Source organism: Mesoplodon densirostris, chromosome 2, assembly GCF_025265405.1.
Source record: "Mesoplodon densirostris isolate mMesDen1 chromosome 2, mMesDen1 primary haplotype, whole genome shotgun sequence".
Lineage (NCBI taxonomy): Eukaryota > Metazoa > Chordata > Mammalia > Artiodactyla > Ziphiidae > Mesoplodon > Mesoplodon densirostris.
The window spans coordinates 163,519,230-163,546,798 of NC_082662.1; the positions used below are offsets into that span (position 1 = coordinate 163,519,230).

The following is a 27,569-nucleotide window of genomic DNA, read 5'->3' on the forward strand; positions in this document are numbered from 1 at the left end:
GGGGGAATTGCGCAAGGTACTTACACATTTCAAGCGCTGGAATTATCAAAGGGAGGCTTTAAGACAGAAGAAAGCAAGGTCTTGGTCAGGATTTGTGAACTTGGCAGGAGATGCTGGTCTTGGGAAAGCATGAGTCTATGCAGTTACTGCTAGAACAGCTAATCAGTGGTCTTCTGGAGCATGTGGGTCGCAATGAGCTGGTAACTATTTGACCTTGATTTGTGGTACACATCCTAGTTGGGGTGCTTTATCTATCTCATTAGTCACAGCATAGTTCACTACCTCCACTTCTTTCTTGGCCTTGTGCAACAGCCCGATTAGTCTCCCTGATTTCACACTTTCTCACCTCCAGTCCTGTCTTGACAAAGCAGCCAAAGCGATCTTTCTTAAAACCTCAGATTGGATGTCATTTCCCTGCCTAAAACTCTTCAATGGCTTCTCATTAAACTTGAAATAAAACACCAAATTCTTGGCACAGCCTTCACCCCTGTCAATAATTCCAGTATCATCCTGTGCTATTTCTCCTGCACACACTGTGCTCCATCAACCCTGGCCGTCTTTGTTTCTTTTTTTTTTAATTAATTTTTATTGGAGTGTAGTTGATTTATTTTGTTTCTTAAATGTGCCAACTCATTGCTACCTGCATCCCTTCACACATGTTCCAGCTGCCTGAGTGATCTCCAGTTCTTCCACTGCTACATGCCTTATAACCCCCATATCTCGGCTTAAAGAAACCTCTCAAATCCACCTTTTATGGTAGGTCCCTTTAGATCTCAGAGTGCAATGTATTTCCTTTCATAGCATATGTTAACAATTTATAATTGTATACTTGAAACCGTGCAACTCAGATTGGGACTTGAACCCAGCCAAAACCCAGATTGGGACTTGAACCCATGGTCTTTTTTTTTTTTTTTTTTTTCTTTTTGCGGTATGTGGGCCTCTCACTGTTGTGGCCTCTCCCATTGCGGAGCACAGGCTCCGGATGCGCAGGCCCAGCGGCCATGGCTCACGGGCCCAGCCGCTCCGCGGCATATGGGATCCTCCCAGACCGGGGCACGAACCCGTATCCCCTGCATCGGCAGGCGGACTCTTAACCACTGCGCCACCAGGGAGGCCCCCCATGGTCTTTTAATTGAGATCACACACCTGGTCTCAGGACGTAATGAAGCTCAGGTTCTTGATGTTCTCATTGCAGAAAGAATTCAGTGAGAGACAAAGTGATAGGTAAGAAGTAGATTTATTTAGAGAGAAACACACTCCACAGAGAGAGTGTGGGCCGTTTCAGAAGGTGAGAGGCACCAGGGTATAGGGTTTTCAGGGTATAGGGGTGGGTAATTTCACAGGCTAATGAGTGGGAGGAGTATTCCAGCTATTTTGGGGAAGGGGTGGGGACTTCCAGGAATTGGGCTGCTGCCCACTTTTTGACCTTTTATGGTCAGCCTTGGAACTGTCATGGTGACTGTCGGTGTGTCATTTAGCATGCTGATGTGTTACAATGAGTGTATACTGAGGCTCAATGTCTAGTGGAAGTCAAAATGTCCACCATCCTGGACCTGTTGGTTCTAACCAGTTTATGTCATCTCCTTGGGCTATGTCAGTCTGTGACCAGCTCTTAATTAGGAAAAGTAACAAACCTAAAATTTATTTACTGTGTGTTTTTTTTTTTGATGAGGAGTTTTTATAGCAATTGGTCAAGGGCAGGGTTGCTGATAAGATCAGGGTGTGTGCAGGGCCTGCACTCCTTTAATCTTGTCTCAGGTAATCTCTCTTTTTTTTTTTTTTTTGCGGTACGCGGGCCTCTCACTGTTGTGGCCTCTCCTGTTGCGGAGCACAGGCTCCAGACGTGCAGGCTCAGAGGCCATGGCTCACAGGCCCAGCCGCTCTGCTGCATGTGGGATCTTCCCAGACCAGGGCACGAACCCGTGTCCCCTGCATCGGCAGGCGGACTCTCAACCACTGCGCCACCAGGGAAGCCCCTAAAGTTTATTTAAAAAAAAATCTTAAAAATGGATATATCCTATCTACAATGAATAAAGTTGTTGTGAAGATAAGAGACGTAAAATGTTTTTGATAATCAGGATCTTTGTATGAATAAGATACTGTAACCACAAAGTGTGATGACCTCATATGATAAGCCTCATAAGATTAGAAGCAACAGAGCTTATCAGTGAAGAGTTGGGTGGGTTAGAGTCAGGAAATCTGGGTTTGAACCCTTGAACTTCATGTACTAGTCGTGTGTCCTTGGGCAAATTAATCTGTCTTTGTGCTTTCATTCCTTTGTCTATAAAAAAGAGAACAAAAAAAATTACTTACCTTCAGAGGTTGGGGATGAAATCATATAATACATATAAAGTGCTTGGCTCTTAGGAAGAGTTTACTCAAAGAGTTCAATAAAAGTTCGTTATGCTCAGCTTTAGATATAGAAACATAATTTGGGGAAGGGAGTGGGAAACCTATAGAACCTACAAAGACAAGTAGGTGTCTGTTACTTTGTAATCATGGCAAATTAAAAAAAATTGTGAAGAAATTTTAGAAGTCAATGTTAATGCTTTGAGAGAATAGTATTAAAAATATATTTCTTCATTTAGTAAAAACAAGTGTTTGAAATACCTGTAATATCCTCTGAATGTATGGATTCTGCTTATTTTAAACTTTTCTGAAGTAGTTAGGTAATATTTCATTGTTGGGGTTATTTTATGATTTTCAGTAAACACATCTGTAAAGTGTACAACACTTTATGAGCAAGGAATGACTTAATATACTCCCAAACTCCAAGATGTTATGTAACGATTTATGCAATTAATATTGCATGCATATTAGGCCTTATTGATTTATATCCTAAGTATCTTCATGAAGAACGCTGTGAATTACCAAACTCATTTATTGCAGTGGTTGTCATGTTCATTTTAGCCACTGTTGGCCCAGAAGACTCCTATTACTTGTGGGTTTTCCTCCATTCATCCCTTCTCTTCAATTAAAAAGTCATTTTTTGGGGGGGTTACACTTGGCCACAGTTACACTCCTTAAGGGAATACTTTCCTCTGTAGCTGATAGTTTGTGAACATATTTGGGACATATTTCATATATGCTGGTGGTAAAAAGGGAGAATAAAAGGAATGGAGAAAGGCATTAACTGAAATCAAGCTGTCAAGAAATAGGACTCCAAAATAACAGCAATTAAATTCCCTGACATTGTGGGACAGCTTGGTGTTTCTGGCCTCATGAATATATTTCTAAGTGGTGATCCAGTTGCAATCAATATATTATTATAGAATTGCAGTTCCCATGTCCTCTGACAAAGGACCTCCAAGAAGAATATTTCCTACCATTCTCCTTTCTATAGATTCATAGTTCCACTAGATTTTCTGTCTATGTCATGGTGAAGTGGTGGAGGAAGAGGGCAGGAAGAGGTTTCCTTGAAAAGGAGTCAGCAGAGTCTAGTGAAACTAGAGCATTAAGAGCAAAAGCAAAACAACAACAAAAAAAACAGGATCAAAATGCAACTTTACTCTTGTCAGTCCAGTGGAAGAATTTTGCCATTGTATATTGGGCCAGACCATGGGAAGCCACACTTGACTAAGGAGTGGGGGTATCATGTCACTCAGAGGTCACAGAATTGGAGCTAAGAGCAGTAACTGGATGAGACCATTGTCTTCCTCAGGGAAGGGGTATGTTTTGGTTGAATAGAAGAGTTGTGTTATGTTTTACATCCTCCTCCAGAAAGGATCCTTTAGACTCATTTATTTGTAGACACAATTGAATGCTACCTCATTATGCTACTGCTTCTTGAGATACAGTGTTTGCATTTTAACAGAGTTGTTTTTATGGCAAAGGGTAAAGATTTAAAAGTGTAATTTCAGGCTTTAGGGACCTGGGAGTTCGGAGAGGGGCTGTATTAATTAGATTGAAGACCAAATCACTGCAATAGAGAGATCTATAAATGCAAAGACTAAAATAGGTAGTAATTTATTTCCCTTTAATGTAAAAGTCCAACATGGGTAGGACCTGCTCTGAGAAGCCATCCAGATATCCAGGCTGTTAGGGGCTTTTCCATATGCCAAGGGGCATATTATATTATTATTTTCTACAAGTTTGAAGCTGAGTTCCACATCCACATTCAACCATCAGGAAGGAATAAGGCAGATTTCCTCCTTAAGGAAGTGATTAGGCTAAAGTCTTACACTTTGCTTCTGCTCACCTTCTATTGGTGAGAACTTTGGCCACCCAGAGACCAAAGGGGACTGGTCTTTGGTTGATTAGCCATGTGCCTATGCTGGATAATTAGCTGACACAGCTATGGAGGGCTTTCCTTTGCCTTGAATTATTTCCTGAGACCTGCCTTATATATTCCACCACCACTTGACTCCATATTCAGAAGTTATATTTTTTATTCTTTGAAAAAAATGAAGATATCTCAGTTGCTATGATAGTCATAGACATAATAGCTGAAAACTTCCCTAACCTGGGAAAAGAAATAGACATCCAAGTCCAGGAGGTGCAGAGAGCCCCATACAGGATTAACCCAAAGAGGAATACAACACGACACATTGTAATTAAAATGACAAAAATTAGAGAAGGAGAAAGAGCAGAGAGAACCAGGAGATGACGGAGGAGATTACTGTAGTAGGTTGAAAGTGAGGAAGAAATCCTTGGTCACCAACCTAAAGGACTTTGAAAAACATGTAAATATTACAGAATATCTGACCTTTTACAAAACCCTCAACATTTGTATAAGGTCCACTATACTTGTTGCTATGTCTGTTTCTTTGGGAGGGTGGGGGGTGGAGAAGGGTGAGAGGTTATGAATTGGTTTGGTTTGCTTTGTTTTGTAGAAATCTAGGTAGGTATATTAGTTTCCTATTGCTGCTTTAACAAATTACCACAAATTAATGCCTTAAAACAATACCAATTTAATATCTTATAGTTTTGGGTTCAGATGTCCAAAACTGGCTTTCACTGGGCTGAAACCAAGGTGTTGATAGGACTATGCTCATTCTGGGAGCACTAGGGGAGAATCCATTTCCTTGCTTTTTTCAGCTTCTAGGGTTGCATTCCTTGAATTCCTTGGCTCATGTTCCTCATCTCCCTCTTCAAAGCCAGCATCATTGCATCTTCAAAAATCTTTCCTCTCTAACTTCCACCTTCCTCTTATAAAGACCCTTCTGATTACATGGGGCCAGCCCAGATAATACAGTTTTCTCTCCCTGTCTCAAGATTCTTTATTTAATCATATCTGTAAATTTCCTTTTCCATGTAAGGTAACATACTTGTAGATTCTGGGGATTAGCAATTGGATATCTTTGGGGATACCTGAAAGACATTGTGGATATCATTCAGACTACCACAGTAGGCATCCTGGTGTGGTAGGCTGAATAATAGTTCTAGTTTAGAAGGTGGAAAAGAAAATTTGCCCTGATTTTGAAAAGTTAGGTCTGGGACATCTGTGTGATAGGAAATAATATGGGTTAAGGGGTAAATTAAAATCATCCATTTTAAAATTATTTCTAATATTGAATATTAAGTAACACTCATAAATATCTGAAAATTTTTATTGAAGCATGAGGGCAATATGTCCTGTTAGCATTTTATTCATTTGGCAAGTATTCACTGAGCATATATTAGGTGCCAGGACTGTGAGTGCCAGAGTACTTAACCAGGTATAAGATACAAAGTTTGGTTTCAGGACACTTCAATTTTGTGGGACAGAGAGAGAAGGACATTAGTACTGGCTTGGCCAAAAAGTTCATTTGGTTAGCGAACATGTTGCTCAATAAAGATGTTTGTGAAAATCAAAAATGTGCCTTTTATTTGTACTTAAAACCAAATAAGCTTTTTGGCCAATCCAATAATTTTACTACAGTGTGATAAATGCAATGATAGGTAAAACATAGGAACAACATCCAACTACTTGATCAAAGAAGACTGGAGGGGATGGAGCCAAGATGGCAGAGTAGGAGGATGTGGAATTCACATCTTCTCACAACTAGGGCACCTACCAGGCATTGGTGGGGGACCTCGGACACCTAAGGGGATAGGAGGAATCCCTGCACGACCAGGTAGGACATTGGAGGGAAGGGGGGGTGAAGAAAAGTGGTGGTGGGACAAGACCGGTACCCCTGAGGGGGGGCTGGAGGAAGGGGAGAGGTTCCCATGTTCAGAAGGGTCCACTCATGGTGAGGGGGTCAGCAGGGACAGAGAGGGATCTTCAGGGGATTGGAGGATTGGAGGAAAACGTGGCCAGCAACTCCCCTGCCTGCTTGGGCCCCAGCAAGCCTGCTGGGGTCTCGGGCCTGAGCCCCCCCACTGCCAGGGCCTCTTCTGGCTGTGTGGGTCCCCAGCTCTGAACCCCACCTCAGCCAAGGCCTCCTCTGGCTGTGCACATTCTGGCATCCTGAGTGCTGCCCCTGACAGGGCCTCCTGTGGCCACGTGGGTCCAGGTGGGCTGAGCACTGCCCCCCTCCAAGGCCTTCTCCAGCTGTGCCAGCCCAACATGCAAGCATGCCTGTGGAAGCCTGTGCCCCAGCTGGCCTGTGCAGGCACATGTGCTATGGACCAGCTCCAGGAACAGATGCTGGAGAGAGGATACATGCAGAGGTGGGGCTGAAACAGTGGGTCTAGAGACCTACCTGGAGGTCTTGGAGGCCTACTGGGGAGGTGGGGGTAAGCTGTAGCTCATCATGGAGGCAACAACACTGATAGAGGAGGCACCAGGATTTATTTATTTATTTATTCTTTTAATTTGTTTTTTATCTTTTATTTTTATTCTTAATTTTAAAAAATTAAAAAAATTATTTCCTTTATTTTTTATATTTTATTTTTTTTCTGTTGTGGTTCTGTTTTGTTGTTGTTTCATTTTTATTGTTATTTTTTCTAATACGTTTTTTATTTTCCTGAAACATGTGTGAACTGCAAGTTGACACATTCCAAAGCCACAACATCTGAGTCAACAGAAGAAATGGGGCTTTCATCTACCAGCAAGTACTTCCCTGTGGCTGAAGTGGTTTATGCTAGGGTGGGATGCAGGGGTGGGAGGAAGGTAAGGTGAGATGAGTGAAAGATGAGCCTGGAGCCTTAAGTCAAGCAAGATCACTGCAGTTTGGGCCTCCCTGGTGGCGCAGTGGTTAAGAGTCCGCCTGCCGATGCAGGGGATACGGGTTCGTGCCCCGGTCTGGGAGGATCCCATATGCCGCGGAGCGGCTGGGCCCGTGAGCCATGGCCGCTGGGCCTGGGCCTGCGCATCCGGAGCCTGTGCTCCGCAACGGGAGAGGCCACAACAGTGAGAGGCCCGCATACCGCAAAAAGAAAAAAAAAAAAAAAAAAAAAAAAAGATCACTGCAGTTCAACATTTATATATCAACTTTCTTATAAACCAGGACAAAGTGTTAAACTGGATCCTGACGGCCATGGGAACCATTAATTATGTTGACTCTCCAATTTTCATTTCAAAAAGTTTAAAACCATTGGCACAGCACAATCATCCCCTCAGTTCTCAGCTCTCCCTATTCTTTCCTTAACCACCTGTACCCACAACAAACTCTCCAGCTTCCTCCAACACTATTCTTGCCTCAGTGTCTCTACCTGGAATAGTTTGCCTGCTCTAAATCCTCTTCCCCTGCAAGCTCCATTTCTTCCTTTGTAAATACTGCCCTAGGCGGCATTCATCAGAGCAGGGTGTAAATAACCACACTGTGTGTCACTAGACTGTGGCCTTCCTGAGGATGGGAACCTTGTTTACATCATCCAGATATCCTCACTATCTAGCATAGTGTCTGGCACTTAGAAGATGTTTAGTAGGTATGTATTGATTACATCAAAAGCTCCAAGAGCTTCTCATCAAACACTTTGCTTATATGTTTTTTCAACCTTGTTAGTTGCTTTGATAAAGTAAGTCTTCTAATCACTGTCAGACAGAGAAAGGCAACACATTTCTATATTTGAGTAGAGAATCAAGAAGAGATAGTAAAGGCTTCTAGTGTCCTTCTGAAAAGCATCTACAAACAGACTCAAGTTATCAAGAGGGAGAGGAAAATCATTCCTCTTCGGAGGTGTGCTCCAAGGCACTCGTGAACCTTGCATTCTTTACTGATACATCTTCGTTCTTTACCAATACGTCTTCATAATTATTGTCTATAATGGCTTCCTTTTCATTCTAGGTTTCTTAATCTCCATAGGACTGCCTGTCAGGTCCTTGGGAAGGTCATAATTATAAAGAGGCTTCAATTTTTTGATGTAGATTGAGTTAAACAGTCTTCGGAAGCTTCGTTTAATATTGGAGGAGGTCAAGCTATGAGCTATTTCCGTAAAAATTTTGTTTGTTATTTCTGCAAACTCCCTGATCACAGGATCTTCATCCCAAAGCGCTCGGCCAATAGCTGTAACAGCAGAAAGGCCATTAATTCAAGGCATCACTCTCATAGTCTGAGAAGCTCTAACCCTAAGCAGCCTCACCACCTTTCACAAAAGCCCCCCTCCCCCAATTTTTGTTACTTTGACAAATAGCATCCAGGAAGTTTTTTGTCCTCTATCCTCACCAGACCTCATTAAAAGAAAAAAGGAAATATTCACTAAGTGTTTACTGAATGCCTATTATGTGCTGAGCATTCTGGTAGACAGCATAAACATATATTCATGAAGAGGTTCAGTATTGCTCATAATAATGAAAAAAGTGGAATCAGTCTAAATGTTCAATATGAAAGTGCTTAAAAATTAGAGATATCATAGGGCCTCCCTGGTGGCGCAAGTGGTTGAGAGTCCGCCTGCCGATGCAGGGGATACGGGTTCGTGCCCCGGTCTGGGAGGATCCCATATGCCGCGGAGCGGCTGGGCCCGTGAGCCATGGCCGCTGAGCCTGCGCGTCCGGAGCCTGCGCGTCCGGAGCCTGTGCTCCGCAACGGGGGAGGCCACAACAGTGAGAGGCCCGCATACCGCAAAAAAAAAAAAAAAAAAAAAAAAAAATTAGAGATATCATAAAGTGAAGTAGCACATACATAGTGAAAAAGTTATAAAACAGTTATGATAGTTTTAAAAATAAATATGTAATAGTTTATATTCTTTAAAAATATCTGCAATAAGATATATACCAAAATGCTAGTATCATTATATTCATAGGTTGAGCTTGTGGGAAGTTATTATTTTCTTTCTTAATAAAAAGAAATAGAGAAGGAAAAAAGGACAGATTTAGAAAAGAGAGAAAAAGGAGAAGGAACAGAAGGAGGAGGAAGAGAGAAAGAAGAAAAATATTCTGAGTGACATGGAGGGAGTGCTTAGTATTTAGCCGGCAGTCAATAAATATGAATGGATAAAAAAGGAAGGAAGATAATGATGTGTCAATGTAGATTCATCAACTGTGACAAAGGTACCACTCTGCTGGGGGATGTTGGTAATTGGGGGAGGCTCTGCATGTGTGGGGGCAGGAGGTATACAGGAAACCTCTGTATCTTCCACTCAATATTTCTATTAATCTAAAATTGCTCTAAAATATAAAGTCTATTACCAAAAAAGGGAAGGAAGGCAGCCACCTTATTTTCTGCGTCCCCTGTTTGTAATTCTGATCCTGAAGGGGAAATAGGCAGAGGCTAAGAGAGAGATGCTGAAGATCCAAACATTTTGAAAGAATAAACATTACCCTTCTTTAATTTCTTCTGGTGCAAGTGTACATTGCTCTCCACTAAAATGTAAATCCTCTGAGGGAAGGGACTTTGCTTTGTCTGCTACTCTATATCCTGCAGATAGAATAGTGCTGTCACATAGTAGATGCTGGAAAAATGTTTGTTGAATGGATTAATGAGTGAATGAATTCTTAACTCTCTGTAGTTCCTAAGGACTCTAGGATAATAGGTCTCAACTAATGAAAGGGACAGATGGAGAGATTGTGAAACGGAGAGAGAAAGAATAAAAAATAAAGAAGATGTCCCTTAACCCAGTCCTTCCACTGATTTCCCCTTAACTGCCTAGCTACCTCTACCACCCTCTTCCCATCCCTGGCATCACTATAGAGCTCAGATATAAATTGAATCACAAACAGTGAAGTTATTTAGGCCTATACATAAAGATTTCATTATAACTTCAACACTTACCCTCAAGCATGACTTCAATTTCATCTCTGTGCAGTAAATGGCCACCCAATTTTGCCAAGTACCCTATGCACAAAGTAGAATTAAAGTTACCCCAAAATACCTTATGAAAATACATTATCTGATATTATCTGGCTACCTTCATTGCTTTCTTCAAAGCAAAGCATCTCTAGATTATCCTTGAATCATCTTTTAGTACTTTCAAATAATTATTAATAAAATTCTTTATTGAGATATACATGTGTTTATAAATGTGCAGAAATCATAATTGTACAGCTCAGTAAATGACCACAGAGTGAATACATCTAGCTACCACCTAGGTCATTAAATAGAATATTACTATTATCCTAGGAGCCTCCCTCATGCCCTTTGCAGCCTCCTCCTTCACCTTTCAGAATACATTCTTTTGTTCAACGTTATATTGTGTGATTCATCCATGTTTTTAAATATAGCAATAGTTCATTCATTTCCATTGCTACATGACAGAGGTTGGCAAAGTTCTCTTGAAACACAGCCATGCTTATTGGCTCATTTGCTTATGGATTATCTACGGCTGCTTTCACCCTCCAACAGCAGGGTTGCATCATTGCGACAGAGACCATATGGTACTCAAAGCCTGAAATATTTACTATCTGGTTCTTTACAAAAAGAGTTTGCAGAATGCTTTTATATGATATTCCATCTTATTAATGCAGCACTTTTTAGCCATCCTGCTTATGATGGACGATGTGTTGTTTCCAATTTTGGGCTATTATGAATAATGATGTTATTGTGGGCATTCTTGTACATGAATTTTTGCATAGATTTGTGTGCATTGCTGTTTGGTATATATATGGCTAATGGATATGCTTATGTTCACCTTTAATCATTACTGCAGAACAGTTTCCAAGGTGGTTGTACCAGTTTTCATTCTTACATTTACATTGCTGTACATCCTCTCTAACACTTGAAATTGTTAGTCTTTTACCTTTCAGTCAGTCTCATGGGTTTGGTGGTATTATTTTTGTATATTTATTGGCCACTTGGATATTTCTTTAGTGAAATGTCTGTTCAGGTAAGTCACTTGTTTTTATATTGAGGTGTTTTTAAATTATTTATTCTTAGGCATTTTAAATTCTGGATACTAATCTCTTAGAATATTACACCCATTACAAATAACTTCTCCTACCCCAGGGCTAAACTTTTCCATTTGTATTGGGGTGTTTTTTTTTGTTTTTGTTTTTTGATGAACAGAAGTCCCTAATTTTAATGTAATCCAATTTATGGTTAGTGAGTTTTGGGGTCCTGATAGGGAATCTTTGCTGTCTGAAGGTCATAAAGATATTCTTCCATATTTACTTCTGGAAACTTTATTGTTTTACCTTTTCACATTTTTGGATTGCAAGCCCAACTGGAATTATATGGCATAAAATAGGGGTTGAGATTACTTAACTATGCAATTAATCAAGTACCATTAAGAGAAAAAAAAAGTCCTTTCCCTAATGCTTTGCAGGGTCATTTATATCGTGAATTGTGCAGGGGTCAGTGTCTTGACTCCATTCTATCATTGTGCCACTTCCATACTACCTTAATGTAAAATGGGTCTTGATATCCAGTAGTATAAGTTCTTCAACTTTGTGATTCTTCTTCAGATTATCTTGGCTATTCTCAAATCTTTAAATTTTCATGTAAAAATAATCAGCTTCTCAATTTCACACACACACACACACAAAACCTCTGGTGAAATTTTGTTTGGAGTTGTATTGAATATACTGAACAGTCTGGTGAGAGTTGACATTGTTACAATACTTAATTCTTTAATCCATAAACATGATATATCACTCTATTTAAGTCTTCTTAAAAACTTCTCAACATTTTCTAGTTTTTTTGTGTATCAGTCTTGTACATCTTTCCTTAGTTTTATTTTGAGGTATTTGATGAATTTTTGGTACAGTGCACTAGGCATCAAAAAATTGATTTTCTAGTTGTTTATTGATAGTGTGTAGAAACCCAATTGATCTTTGTATATTGATATTATATATAGAAAACTTGCTGAATTTATTTAATTCCAATAGTTTTTCTGAATTCTTTCCAGTGTTCTAAATACTCAATTATTTATCTTCAAATTTTGGAAGTTCTATTTTCTTTTTTCCAGACTTATACATTTTATTTCTTGTTATTACCTTATTTTAGTTTTGGAAAATTTTTGGTCACTATCTCTTCAACTGTTTATTTTGTCTCACTCTTTCCCCACTATCCTTATGGAATGCGTATGTTAGACCTTATAACCATATCTCATATTATTATGCTCTTTTCATATTTTCCATTTTTAACTCTTTGAGCTTTGATCTTGAGGCTGAATATTTTATTCTGACATTTCTAATTCTCTTGATCTCTTTTCAGTTCTTTCTAGTCTGCTGCTAATTTTACCCATTGAGTTCTGCATTCCATCTCATTATTTAATCTTTTGAACATACTAATCATATTTATTTTAAAGTTCCTATCTGATAAATTTCAGTAATTGCATATAATAGATTCTGTTTCTATTATTTTTTTTCCTTGTAATTAAAAAAATCTAAACGTCTGGTTATTTTTTATTAAATCTTAGCTATTGTATATACAATTTTGTGTAGATACTTTTAGGCTCTGGGCAATTTATCTTCTCCCAGAGAGGATTTATTTTTGCTTTTTTGGCAGGCAGTTAGGCTAGAGGTATATCCCCTTAATCCAACCAGGGAGTTAGATATTCAAAGGTTCAGTAATTTTAAGGGCTGGCCTATTTTTAGTTTACTCTTACTCTTAGGGTAGAGACATCAGGGATCCCAGCTGAAAACTTGGGAGTATTTACCAGGGTTCCTCCTCATTGTCAGTCCACTCCAAGTTTTATTCCTCCAGCTCAGTGAGACAGCTAAAATTTCTGCACAGTTTATCAGCCTCCCAAATACCCTTTTTGCATTTAGAATTGATCTATAAATTTATAAAAGAAAATCTATAATGGAAAATAATCCCCAAATATCAGGCCTACTTCTTTTGGTTTTTCTACTTTCTCTTCACTGCCTTTATAAAAGCTCTTACATGTTTTCAGATAGATTTAAGAAATATTTTTATTGCTGTTCTTATTATCCTCATTTTCCATGTGATAAAATAAAAATTCATAGAGATTAAGTAATTTGGTGAAGGTCACACAGCTAGTGGGTGTTCATTCTGAGATTTCAATGGAAACGTATCTACTCTCACCAATATTTCACACTGCCTCTGCTTCAGTCAAAATAGTGACCACAGAAATCACAATAATACATTATTTTCATAATACAATTTACAGATAGTAAAGCTCAAGATATTCTTATTGACAGGTGGAACATGGACTTAAAAATTTAAGAATAATGTTTAAAAACAAAGCCCTGTGTTGTGGAGGTATTCTTAATTGGCATACTTTTGCTTAAGTTTGTAAATCAATGCAATTCCTTTCAGAATTAGATGGTGGGTACAAATAATGAATGAAAATTTCTTATGCTAGAGAGTACTAATTTCCCCTATTGTCAAATTGCTTCTTTATCTTTAGTTCTCTTACTAAAACTACCAATTTTTAGCTGGACACATGGCCATCTAGCAGATGACTAGACTTTTAACACTTCTTTGCAGCTAGGTATGGCCACATCTATGTTCCGGGCTAATGATCATTTAGCAGAAGTTACAGTTGCTCTTTAAAGAGATGCCTGTGACCTCTTGATATTTTCCCCTTTCCAATTGACTAGTATGTAGAAGTGGTTGCAGGAGATGGAGGAAACATCTTGGATCTGATGTAGGAAACTGTGTGATGAGAATACTAGAGCAACAAAAGAGCTGACACTAGTCTACGGAGACTTGGATTGTTAAATGAGAGAGAAATAAGCTACTATTTTGTTTAAGCCATAATTATATTTGGGTCTTTCTTATTATGTAGGAACTTCACAAATACAACATTACCACCAAAGGAGCAAATTAGGTGGTAAAATTAGGCAAAAACAACTGAAAATTAAATGACTCTACTGAAATGGTGTTTTGGAAAGTTACAGATGAACTTTCAAATAGAATTTGATGTTTTGAAAGTTTTGAAACACGGCAGACTAACCGCAATGCCAACAAGGTGCACGTGGAAGAATACAGTTAGTAGTGGTGGGGAGCGTGGGGACAGGAACTACAAGCTCCATCCACAAGCAGTCAGCTCTGCTCAGTTGCTACCAGGCAGAAACGCAGGTTCAGTGTAGCCTTATCTCCTCCCCCTATCAAATAATTGGAAATACAGATACTTATGCAAAAACTCTTCAATTTTAAATTTGGCAGTTGCAACACACTGTTAGCTGTCAATCTAATATCACTGTCCCCTTCTTGCCCAATAAAAAAAGTGCCAAGCATCTCTTGCAAATGATGGTGGCATTGTGCCAGTTCTAGTCATTGGGAGGTATAAGATGAATCACCGGTTGGGATTTTGAAGAAAGCTTTGTAAAATTAGGTTGACCCAGCAACACATTTTGCCCTTTACGTTTTTCTTTCTCCTTGGTATAACACTGCGAAAATGCTGGAGGTAATCAGAAAACACAAATAAGGATACAAGCCACATGCTAAGGATGATGCTATTATAAAGGCAGTGATGCAGTGAATATCTGCATGTACACATCACTTCTCATATGTGACTATATCAGAGGATAAATTCTCTTGAGAAGAGATTATTAAGTCAAAAGAATATGCATTTCACATTTGGATGGAAATTACCAAACTGTTCTGAGATTGTAGTAATTTACACTCTGACCAGCAATGGAAGTGATTGCCTACTTCCTGCAACCTGGACAAAACTATGTAGTATAATCATTTTTGTTCTTTGTCAGTTTGATGGATGGAAGCACTTTATCAATTCAATTTGCATCACTTTTTGGATGAGGCTGTGAAAATTTTATGTATATGAGCCAAATAATTTTCTTCATGTACTTTGTCCATTTTCCTAGTGGGTTGTTTGGCTTTTCTTACAAATTTGTAAGGATTCTTTAGACAGTAAGAATTCATGCACCCTTTATATGTGATAAGTGCCATAAATATTTTATTACAATTTGGCTTTTGACTTTGTTTATAGTGGTTTTGCCTTGCAAAAATATTTGTTTTTACATAGTTTGTCAATCTTTTATGATTTTTACTTTTACTTAGAATGATCTTACCTCCCCATGATTATAAAGCAAATTCTTCTACACTATTTTATCTAATCTTATTTATTATTATGGTGTTATTTTTAGCATTTGAGCCTTTGACCATCTGGAATTTATTTAGTGTAAAGAGTGGGATAGGAATAAAATAATTTTTAAAATTCCAGATGGCTCACCATGTGTCCCCAAACCATTTAAAGAATATTCCATATTTTCATCACTATTAGTTAAAGCCAGTGATTCACTGTAAAATATTGCATGTTTTGGCAGTTATTTCTAGATGGTATTTTGTTCCATTTGTCCATCTATTCATTCCATGTGATTTTAGTTACTGTAGCTATGTTAATATCTGATAAGGCTAGTCCTCTCTCATTCTTTTTTGGTTAGAACTTCCTGGATATTCTTGCATGGTAACTTTTCTATATTAATTTTAAAATTAGGATGTCAGTTTTGAAAAAAAAAGCCCTATTGATATTTCGGTGGGCATCTTATTCCATGTATAGATTAATTGAGGAAAGAATTGGCACATTTACAATTTTGATTCTTTCCTAAAATATGGTTTATACCTTTCAATGTATTTAAAATTTTTTTGTGTCTTTCAGTAATGTTTGCAAGTTTTCTTCATAGAGATACTGCATACATTTTAAAGTTTCTTTTTAGATCTTCCTTCCTTCCTTCCATCTATTCAATACATGACTTCATACACCTAGAATTGATTTTTGTGTAGGGTGTCAGGTAGGAATTTGTGTGTGTGTGTGTGTGTGTGTATTCCCATTGTCCTAGCACCTTTTATTAGACAGCCCATCATTTCTGATCTGATATATACTGCCAGTTCTGATCTTTATATTAGGTGTTTGTATATGTGTGGATCTGTTTCTAGGCTTTCTATTACAGTTTCACAGGTCTTGTCTTTCCTTGAGTGAGTAACGGGTTGTCTAAAATTTGTTAGTTATATCTTCTTATGTTGGTCTTTTGCTCTTCCACATACATTTAGAATCAACTTGTCAAGATCTATGCAATTATCTGTTGATATTTTTTATTATAACTGCATTGAACTTATTGATCAGTATTTCTCAGTAGGGGCTCTGGGGATTCTAGATGGGATAATTTGTGACTAACACTTTTATAATTATTACTGAATATTAAGCATACTCCTGTAACATTAAATGCATTAATGGACATTAAATGCTATACCAACCTGGAAGCAAGCTGGCAAGGGAGCTTGGGAGATGTAGACCATAGAGGTCAGTTTTTGAGGCATAGAGAAATGTAAAACATAGTGAAGAATGGATTGGGAGCTGGAAGTCCTACAGTTAAGTAGATACTGTATGTCTTTATGTGACAGTTTATCCATTCCTTCTTTAGTTGGCTGAATTCCATCCATCAATGATTTCTTCAAGGAGGATTCATGGTAATGAACTTATGCTGAGTTTTTATGTTTTAGAAATGTTTTCTTATTATTTTTATAGTTGGATAGAATTTTGATGAGTATAAAATTCTTCAGTCATAATTTTTTTCTACTTAGGATTTATAGGCTCTATTCTACTACATTTTAGAGTTGAATACTGAAGTGGAGAAATCTAATGCCACATTTATTTATTTTGTAACGTATAGGTGACTGTTTTTTTTGCTCAACTGCACAACGAATTCTTTAACTCTGAAGTTCCATAACTTTGTTAGGAAATGTCTTAATGTTTCATTCTGTATAAAATATTTCTTGAAAAATTTTTACCATCAGTATATTTAATCAAATTTTTTTTAGTTCTTAAATTCTATCTTTGAATACTTTTTTTTTCTGTCTAATTGTTCATTTTTCTTCAGGGGTATTATCTATGCATATTTGCATTTCTTTCATCTATCTTCTGTATCTATCATTGCTCCCTAATTTTTCAAACTGTTTCTTGTTGGTTTATATTTTATTTTGCTAACATTTTTCAACCCTTTACTCCTTGTTCCTTACTGGGTTATCAACAATATATATTTGCTCTTCCATTGGCTGCAATGTAGTTTTTTGCAATGGTTATATATTTTTTCTTACACTTTCCATCATGCTTTGAAAGCTTCTTTTCCTGTGTTTTCTTTTTTAAATTCTGTATTTTGCCATTTATTTTCTTGAACATATTAATCAGTTTTTAAAACATATATCTCACATCCATGTCAAATAACTTTAGTATCTGGATCTCCTGATGTTCTCCTTCCATTGTCTTTTTTTTTTTTTTTTTTTTTTTTTTGCTGTACGCAGGCCTCTCTCTGTTGTGGCCCCTCCCGTTGCGGAGCACAGGCTCTGGACGCGCAGGCCCAGCGGCCATGGCTCATGAGCCCAGCCGCTCCGCGGCATGTGGGATCTTCCTGGACCGGGGCATGAACCCGTGTCCCCTGCATCGGCAGGCGGACTCTCAACCACTGCGCCACCAGGGAAGCCCCATTGTCTATTTTTAAAAAAAAAATTTATTGGAGTATAGTTGATTTACAATGTTGTGTTAGTTTCAGGTATACAGCAAATCTCCTCCTAGAGTAATGAAAATAAAACAAAAATAAACAAATGGGGTCTAATTAAACTTAAAAGCTTTTGCAGAGCAAAGGAAACCATAAACGGAACAAAAAGACAACCCTCAGAATGCAAGAAAATATTTGCAGAGGAAGCAACCAACAAGGGATTAATCTCCAAAATATACAAACAGCTCATGAAGCTCAATATCAAAAAAAAACAAGCAACCCAATCAAAAAATGGGCAGAAGATCTAAATAGACATTTCACCAAAGAAGACATACAGATGGCCAAAAAGCACAAAGCACATGAAAAGATGCTCAACATCACTAATTATTAGAGAAACGCAAAGCTTACTCTTCATGTATTCCTGTTATCCCATTATATATTCCCTTTGTGCTTATATCTTTAGATCTTTATTTTAAAAAAGTTTTGGATTCATGAATATATTTACCATGATTTTCAACTACTCAGTAGAAACATTTTCTAAAATTTGATTTTCTTCTTTGTGGAAAGTTTGTGGAAATTTCCATTGTAGAATTCAGAATAGCATGAATTCTTTATGGTTTGAAATAAAGTTCTTATAATACAGGGTTCTCGGTGTGTGTGTGTTCCTCTCCTCCACTCTGATCAACACAGATCAGGAACTGTAGTGCTGATCATAATACAACTTGTCTTCTACCCTGACTAATGACAGACTTTTCTGTACAAGTATAATGTGACTAAGTATTTCCTCATTCCTTGGGGCCCCAGCTATTCAAGGATGCCAAATGAGGTCAGGGGAAGATCCCACTACCAAGTTGGGAATTCACTTCCTATCATTCCAAATAAAGGATTATTAGTTTTGATCTTCATGGCCAGAATCTAGGGGGAAAAAAACTGATTGGTCAGGTTTGTCCAAGGTCAAAAATTTTAGTTGTTTTCTTTTAGAATCTTCCTGCACTCCCACAACTTTACATTTTCTTCTTCAAACTTTATTGGATTTGGTAGCTCTTCCTCATCTGTTGTAGTCTGTGGTTATAGATGTTCATGTTTTGTTGAAGATGGCATTTAAAAAGTACATTATTCTTATTCTTTGGGGGGTGATTTTTAAGCAGGAAAACTGTAGTGGTTTGCCACCATCTAAAATTTTGAAATTCATCCTGTTGAATGTACTTTGTATGGTAATTTAATCACACAGCTATACCCACTGTGTATTATAAAGTAGAACTCTATACTCATCATATATTTTAACTTCTGTTCATCATAGGTACCACCATGAAAAGTACTGTCTATCATAAAGAAAGAAAATTTATAATTTTTTCAAGGAAAATTTCTAGCTGCTTACCCCATTCTTTACCTTTTAAGACAAATTAGGAAATTAGAATTGAATTTTACTTACCTATTAAAATAACTGATCCCCTTCTCAGATATGTTCTGGAACTCCTCAGGAATCCTAAGGTATCAGATATCAAATCTGTAATATATTTCTGATGAGAAATAAGCTGAGAATAAAAAAGGAAAAAAAATTCTCTCACTTCTTGAAAAAGCACATTTGCTCTCTCCAGAGAGGCATTCAGGGAAAAGAACTTGGTTGCTTATACCAAATCAGGGCCAGTTTAAAACTTGGGGGTTTCTGTGTATGAATGTTATTCTTTTGCTTGCAGGTATTATTCAGCTTATTACATGATATGCAAACTTTGGGTTTCCAACTTTTGCTTAACATCCTTCCATCCTCATTTGTCTATCGTTGCAGTTTATGCTGGTTTTCAGAGAACCAGCTCATTTGGCCATGGAAAAGAAATTCCAGCTTTTCTTTTGGTGATCTGAAATGTTGTTCCTACCTTTACACTGCTCAAAGTAGGTAGGTTGGAGGAAGAAACGATAGATGAAAAATGTTGAGGAAAAGAGAGTGGAAATTTTTAATTTTCTCTGGTCTCAAGTTCTAGCTATAATTGTTCATTTATCTTTTCTTTATATTCCTTGCTCATTATGCTTTTCATCACTTTGGATATCCTTTAAAGTTCCTTCTCTAACCCTTGTGGTAGTAAACCCTGAGGGGTCACTTACAAGATTGTTACAGATGTTGAGCACTACCTGCTCAAAACTGTAATGTTCATCCTTGAGCAGATATGATGTTGAGCATTTGAATTCTGAGGTGCAGATTTCTAATGTATATTTACATGCCTGTGAAGTAGAAAAAGGTCAGTAAAAATCTATTCATCTGATGTTACATAAAGCACTGCGATTCTCAGCAAAACTAAGAAAAACAAAATCACAGGACTTACTTTAACTACTCTTGCCTCTGTATCTTCCAGAAACAGAATCAGAGGCACCAAGCCTCTGAAAACCACATCATTCAGCATCCCTGTGTACTGACTCATGTCCCTGAGTAACTCACCAAAGTGTCGAATGGCCATACTCCGAATGCCTCCATTACTCTGAAATATGCACACAGAAAAGACCTCATTTGAGGATATTTATATATATGCACACACACTATATAGTATATATACTATGTATACTTATATACACTATATAGTATATATATATTTATACATATATATACTATATATGATGTGTCTATATGTATATATATAATTATTATCATTTATTTTTAGAAAAGATTCACTTTGGGTCTAAGAAGTCTAAGGATCTAAGAAGATTCACTTTGGGTCTAAGCTTGTCTTTTGATTTTAAAATAAGACTTGCTTACCAAAATTCAGATTACATTAAAGAAAATCCCCTGTGAAAAGTGAGTTTCTTAAATTTAGGAAGATAGTATTTAATAACATCCTAAAATTATAACATGTAAAAATCTATATAACTTGGAGATGATTTCTATAATAATACTTAGGGTAATGTGACCATGATATCTTCAAATGCTGGAGGGCTTTGCAGAATTGCCATTGGATACCAATGCAAGTTCTTTGCATAATGGCGTAGTACTAGGTTTCCAAGGGCTTACTTATGCCAAATAGGAAGGTGATTGGATTATAAAGATTCTAGAAGAGAAATATTGTAAGTCAGAGGAAGAGGTTAATTTTTTAAAATATAATATCACCTTCAGTTTTTTAAAAAGGTTTATGATTCCATTTTGAAAATAATTCTTTACATGGACACGCCAACTACTTATTAGCCGTGTGAACTTGGCCAAATATTCATTTCAGTTTTCCTCAGTTTCCTTATACGTAAACTGGATAATAGCAATAGAGTTTGTTAGAGGATTATGTGAAATTGCCCATGTAAATCCCTTAAAATAGTGCCCGGTACATAGTAAATGCTCAATACATTTTAGCCACTATTATTATTACTATTATTATCATTATGTCCTTCTGAAAATCTTTTCTGCCACTGTTTCCTTTTTCTATAATTTAATAATATTGGGCCTTTCTTCAATGAAATCTGCAGAACTAAAAAGTTACAAATTTTGGCAAGATAATTTACTGTGAAATAATTCTCTGGTTCACAAACACTCATCAAAGGAATCTTTAAAAACAAATAGATTTCCCATAGCATACCAAAATGTTCTTATTTATTAAAATGCTGTATTACTGTCATCCAACTTTTCTGGAACACATTTACCATAAAAAATGAGAATTTTCAAAATGCAAAACTTTCTGATAAAATACTTTCTAATTAAAGTTTTCTATGAAAATATCATATTCATTTGGGGCATTACACATGTCAACTCTAATACCCATAATATGCCTGCTATTCACTCTATTTTACACATGATGCACTAAGAGACTGAACCACCTGCTCAAGACTTCACAGCTAGTCAGTGGCAGCACAGGGATTTGAATCTAGGAAGTCCAGATTCAGGGTTAACAAACGCAGCCACTAAACTATAATTCTTCTTTCATCTAAGAACAGAGGCTACATTTTGATTCTTTTTTCCTATGGGCAGACTTTTCCAGGTTCTCATAGTGTAGTTTAAAAACAAACAAACATAGAGCTTACTTGATTAATATTATTATCTCTGGAAAAAAAAAAGGTAGCTCTGCACAAAATGACTGCCTTTTGTTGACTTATTCTGGGATGTAATAGTATTGCCTTACCTGGGGCTTCAGCTTAATGATAAAACCTAATGATCTCACATATCTAACTGTGTAACTCACATGATTCATCAGAGGACAGTAGCTGCAAGCAATCCTGGTACACAGGGAGGAGTAGGTCACCTTGTCCAGTTTGTCTAAAAGCGTTCGAAGGGTCATCAAGGCCCGAATTACAACAGTCTTGTCTTGGGAAAGGAAGGCATCCAAGATGGATATTAATAAGCTGCAGACATTTTCTATCTGCATATAAAAGGAAGAAAACGGTGGGATTTAAGAACTAGAAGGAGACTTGAGGTAGCATTTGGTACGCACACCTCTGAGTTTGGGCAGTATGCAGTGATGTGCTGGATCTAGCTTACAAGAGTCAATTGCCAAATTGTCAAAACTTTTGCAAGCTGATCATTAAAAAAAAGTCACTATTAAAAATTAAATTTTATAAATTTAGAAATAAATAAAAACAATGGTAATAAATACTCAAGACTCATCACTTCCTGTTCTTTTGCTGCATTTTGCTCTTTTATGCCTTTGAGGTTATTTACATGTATTGTACCTGTATGGTAGGGATATTAAATAATGATGCGCTACTGTGCATCTCCTCCCAAATCCATGTCTACTGATATCCCTTTGATAGATTGAAATCATCCATAGTGCGAGTATTTACACCAGAGAAATTGGTCTTATTTTCACAGAGCTGCTTGTTTAAACATTTACCAACACACCATTGGCAGTATAACCTCAAAACTAGGTGACAATGACCTGTTTGGACATGAGAACCACTGAGCTGCTGAGCTAGGTCATAGGCATCAATTGCAGATCAGAGACAAGCAGAGTATCAGGCAATTAAAGCATGAAAAGGACACACAAAAGGAGTGAAAGAAAGGCTGGAAAGAAAGGAAGTAAAATAAATAATATTTGCCAAAATAACAGCCAGAGGACACTTGTGTCTGGCTGGAGTCTTTACCAATACATAGTACATGAAACCTCAATACAGATCCCTCTCCACTGTTTCTCTCCCACTTTCCTAGACAACTTTGTCACTTTGTTAATCGCATTGGTAAGAGGACTAGACAAGGCAATAAATAACTTTCTGTTCTCAATACATATTATTGACTTGTATGATTTATCTAAAGCAAATAAACTATGGCTCATTTTGTTCTAAATGCAAAATGAGCACCCACTGACAGGCTTTAAGGTTTCAGAGACTATGCTTAATGGATATACTAGGATTTATTATTAAATTTATTATTAAATCAGTAATAATTTATGGAATATCTACAGTCTCAGCATTGTGCAAGCTACTGTGAAATTTACAAAAGAATTACAACACATAGGCATATGTGTTGACACACTCTTCCTGGAAGGCAAGAAGTATTCACATGACTTAGTGGGAAATGATATAGGACAGTAGTTCTCAAGTTCAACCTGCATTAGAATTACTGGGAGGACTTTTGAAAACATAGATTGGTGGGCACAACCCCCAGGATTTCTGATTCCATAGGCCTGTGATAGGGCCTGACAGTGTGCATTTATTTATTTATTTATTTATTTGTGGTACGCAGGCCTCCCACTGTTGTGGCCTCTCCCGTTGCAGAGCACAGGCTCCAGACGCACAGGCTCAGCGGCCATGGCTCATGGGCCCAGCCGCTCCGCAGCATGTGGGATCTTCCCGGACCGGGGCGCGAACCCGTGTCCCCTGCATCGGCAGGCGGACTCTCAACCACTGCGCCACCAGGGAAGCCCGACAGTGTGCATTTTTAACAAATTTCCAAGAGACTCTGATGCTGTTGGTTCAAGAGTCATAGGTAGAGAGCCATAAATATGAAATATTATATAAGCAAGTGCTTATAGCTGGTGCGGCCCTGAAAGGGATGAGGCTGCTAGAGACCAGAATATCCAGTGAAATTTGACTTGAGCTGATCACTGGAAAATAAGAAAAATGTGAATGGGTGAAGGAGGAAAGTGGTATAAAGGAAGAAAAAGCTTGAGCGAGTGCTCTGAGACAGGAATTAATGTGTATGCATGTGTGTATGTTGGAGTGGAAAATAACGTATGTGTGGTTTAGAGTGTAACAAGAGTGTTCATGTAGAGCAATGCTGATAAATCCTGAGTGTAATGAGTGATTTTCTGGGAAAAATATAAATAAGGCGATAAAGCCAATAAATTGACTTAACACATCCTTTTCATTCAACCCAGTTTCCTTATTGATAAAACACTCAGCTTTGATATTGTGTTAGTGATGTATAAACTAAAAAATAATCAATGTTTTGTCAGTAAGGATACTGAATTATACCAAATCTCAGATTATGACTTCGATGGTGCTGGCAGACACAAATCACACACACACATACCTCATTGATAACTGGTGCCATGCTGGCAATTTTCTGAAGGCTCAGTTTGCTAATTGCAGGATCAGAGTCATTGACCCAGTTTCTGAGGAGAGCCAAAAATTCTTCTGGGAGTGGGTCCTTGAAGAAATTATTGAGAAGCTAAAAGAAAACAGTTAAGTTCATAGGCAGAGTAATGGCCAGGCATTGTTTTTGCTTCAGTCATAAAAATCAAGACATCTTCAGTAAAACAAACACAAATCACACTAAAACTCTAAATACTTACACATATTTTTACATATATTTCTGTGCCCATAGAGGGAAGGAGAAATAGCAGACGGAATAGGAAATACATGCTTTGTTTTATATATATGATGAAAGAAATTTTCACATGTGGAATAACAGAGTTTATGTTAACTTTTTATACTTTTATGTTGCCTCATCTTTCTCTTACCTGGAAAACCTTGGTACCTAATAGCATTAATATGTTTACTTATTCATTTTCTACCATATAATGCATACAGTAGTCTTAAAATTATGATATCAACACATATAACATCAATAAACCTCCTGAGGAAAAATAAATATTTCTCTACAGATGTTTTTTGTCCTTGCAATTTATCTCACTAAGGATGTACAAAGCACAGTGTTCATATGTTACTTGATCTTTCACAAATCTTTGGGGTGTGTATATGTGTGTGTGTGTGTGTGTGTGTGTGTGAGAGAGAGAGAGAGAGAGAGAGAAACATACAATTCACTGAGACACTAAGATCATAATACTTAAATAGGTAAAGGAAAGATCAGGTTGTTCATAATATGGAACTTTAATTTATAAATAATAATATTTTTAAAATGTTTAAACTCTCTAAAATTTTAAACAATAAGTACAAATCAAATCACCCCACAGGACATCACGTCTGCCTCTCACACTGGAAAGCTTGTTTATGGTGGCGAGAGTGCCGTGGGGGTAAGCATACCCATGAGCTGTGTGGGGAGCTCTGATTGGCACTGCTTTCCAGATAGCAGTTTGGCATTAAAAATCCTTAGCCTTGAGAATGTTTATACCCTTTGGTTATTATTTCAGATTCTTGGAATCTATTATAAGGAAATAATCTAAAATACCAAAAGAAAGAAGATTTAGGCACAAAGATGTAAACTTGATTACTATTTATATCAGTAGAACGTGATTGCTATTTATATCAGTAGAAAACTAGAAATAACAAATATATATAAATAAATGGCATAAGCATTGGTAATACTATCTTAGATATCACTGGCTGATAAGACCAAAATAAGGTAAAATGCATAGATTGTGTGTTCAGAACAACAAAAGGCCAAGGGACTTCACAGTTGAACTGGAAAGTTGGCAATTGCCCAGAAATTCTAAACAGAGAAAGTGGTGGGAGAGCGTGGTCATTGCTGAGTTCCTGGAAGGACAGGCATGCCAGTCTCCAGTAGCAGGAAGCATTATATTCATGATGAGAGAGGCAACTAGGTTTCCATCTAGGTATATTAATGATGCTTACATAAATCTTATGTAGTTTGTAAATTTCTTTTATATTTAGTATTTTATGGGAGGGATTTTGTATCTCATGTTTAGACCCATTTGGTGTTTGTACATACTTAAAGGGTAGTACAGTAAAAATAATGAGTCACATAATAAAATAATGAGAAGTTCAAATGGATTAAGCAAGTTAGAAAAATACTGGTGATTTGCTACTGCAATGTTAAGTTAAACTAATTCATGTATCCTTGTGAAAGCTTTAGAAGTATATAGTATAGTGTATGGGTATGCCTTTTATAGTTTATTAACTATTTTGACATGAAGTTTGAAATGTCAAACTTTTGGAAATATTTGGCATCATACCTTAGATCAGTACTTCCTTATTATATATTACTCTTATGGAAAATTAGATTTGACTCAGATAATTTCAATTTATAGAACTTTTTACATGCCTTTTGTAAGCAAAAGTACTGCCTCAATTTGCTTGACTCTGGTATGGCATTCCAATATTTGATGTAATATTCATATACAAAGAAATATAGTTCTATATCTTCAGGTTACCCAGTTATTTAGCCCATTCCTTTTTTCCCCTAGACAGTCTGAAGTATCGTTTAGACACTAGATGTTGCCTACCACCTTTAGTAAACTTAATTCTCCCTATATACTTTAAGAAGCTTGTAGAGAAATATGAACTAGGACTACAAAAATAATTAGTTTTTGCAAATCCACACCCCCTAGGAAACTACAAAGGCCAACTCCTGAAACAGTCTAAAGGGATAACCCTCTCATAACTCAAATCTACCTTCGCCTTACACCCCTCAGCTTCAGATATCTGTTATTGTCTTAACTTTTGGTAGGAATCAATATTCGGAGAGGGAGACAAAATGTTAGAGAGTTGATTTAAGCTTGGATAAGGAAAGGGAATGAGAACTTGGTTGTTCACAGTCTCGTAATAAAACTCACTTCAGTGAGGAATATTATTGTGATGACCTTGTCTTCTGACCTTCTAGGACCTTTCACTGAGAGCTGGTAGAGATAATGCAAGGTGTCTGGAAACTGTGGAAAGTTGTAGTCACTGAGAGTTCTGTAAAGAAGAATAAAGCACTGAATTAGCAAAGAAGATGAAAACACTTTCTGCGGCAGCAAATGCTAATGGTAGAAAAGAGGGAAACATTATCCTCATATTTTGTATCACCAGATAAAAAGAAAGATATTCTTGAATATTCCTTAATCAAAGGTAAACTGCGGGCTCATTATGAATTCTACGCAGACTCTGTGGAATTATACATGCCAAGATCACTGATAACATCTCTTTCCTTAACCTCACTTCTCTTTCTAATCTCTCCTATCCTGTGCCACAGTACAGAGTGCCCTATATTACCGCAAGTTCCCATCCACGCCTGAGCAAACGGAGAAAACATAAATAGTGCAAAGTAAATATCTTGGCAATCCAAGATGGCCACACAGGTCACCTTTGTGATTTTAGACCAAGTCCGTCCTTTGAATGATATAATGAAGAAGAGAATATGAGGCTATCCTGGATTATTAAAGAGAAGAGGTGGTGAGGCCTGATTCACTGAGCCATTCCCTATAACACACTTGGGCAGTGACCAGGCTCACAGCTGTCCTGCCATGCTGGCCTAGATCAGATTGGCAGGACTGGGGAGGGTGATGTAACAGAGATTCAATTTGAAGATTCCAGGCGATGAAGCATTAAACTAGTGCTTCTTAAATTTGAATGTGCATACAAATCAACTAGGGATCTTGCTAAAATGGAGATCCTTTTTTTTTTTTTCTTTTTGCGGTACGCGGGCCTCTCACTGCTGTGGCCTCTCCTGTTGCGGAGCACAGGCTCCGGACGCACAGGCTCAGCGGCCATGGCTCACGGGCCCAGCCGCTCCGCGGCATGTGAAATCTTCCCAGACCGGGGCACGAACCCGTGTCCCCTGCATCAGCAGGCTGACTCTCAACCACTGCGCCACTAGGGAAGC

At 37.5% G+C, this 27,569-nt stretch overlaps 1 protein-coding gene across 1 annotated transcript in view; it reads right to left on the reverse strand.

Moving 5' to 3' along the window:
- Window positions 1-8,127: 8,127 nt before the first annotated feature.
- Window positions 8,128-27,569, reverse strand: part of MROH9 (maestro heat like repeat family member 9) — a 92,800-nt gene continuing 73,358 nt past the window's right edge. Inside the window, exons 14-21 of the mRNA XM_060078641.1 lie at window positions 26,542-26,662; window positions 24,099-24,236; window positions 21,814-21,990; window positions 19,981-20,133; window positions 19,763-19,879; window positions 19,095-19,197; window positions 10,077-10,139; window positions 8,128-8,372 (exon numbers count right to left, since the gene is read on the reverse strand). Coding sequence (XP_059934624.1) covers window positions 8,128-8,372; window positions 10,077-10,139; window positions 19,095-19,197; window positions 19,763-19,879; window positions 19,981-20,133; window positions 21,814-21,990; window positions 24,099-24,236; window positions 26,542-26,662 — 1,117 coding nt within the window. The remainder of the gene's footprint in view (window positions 8,373-10,076; window positions 10,140-19,094; window positions 19,198-19,762; window positions 19,880-19,980; window positions 20,134-21,813; window positions 21,991-24,098; window positions 24,237-26,541; window positions 26,663-27,569) is intronic.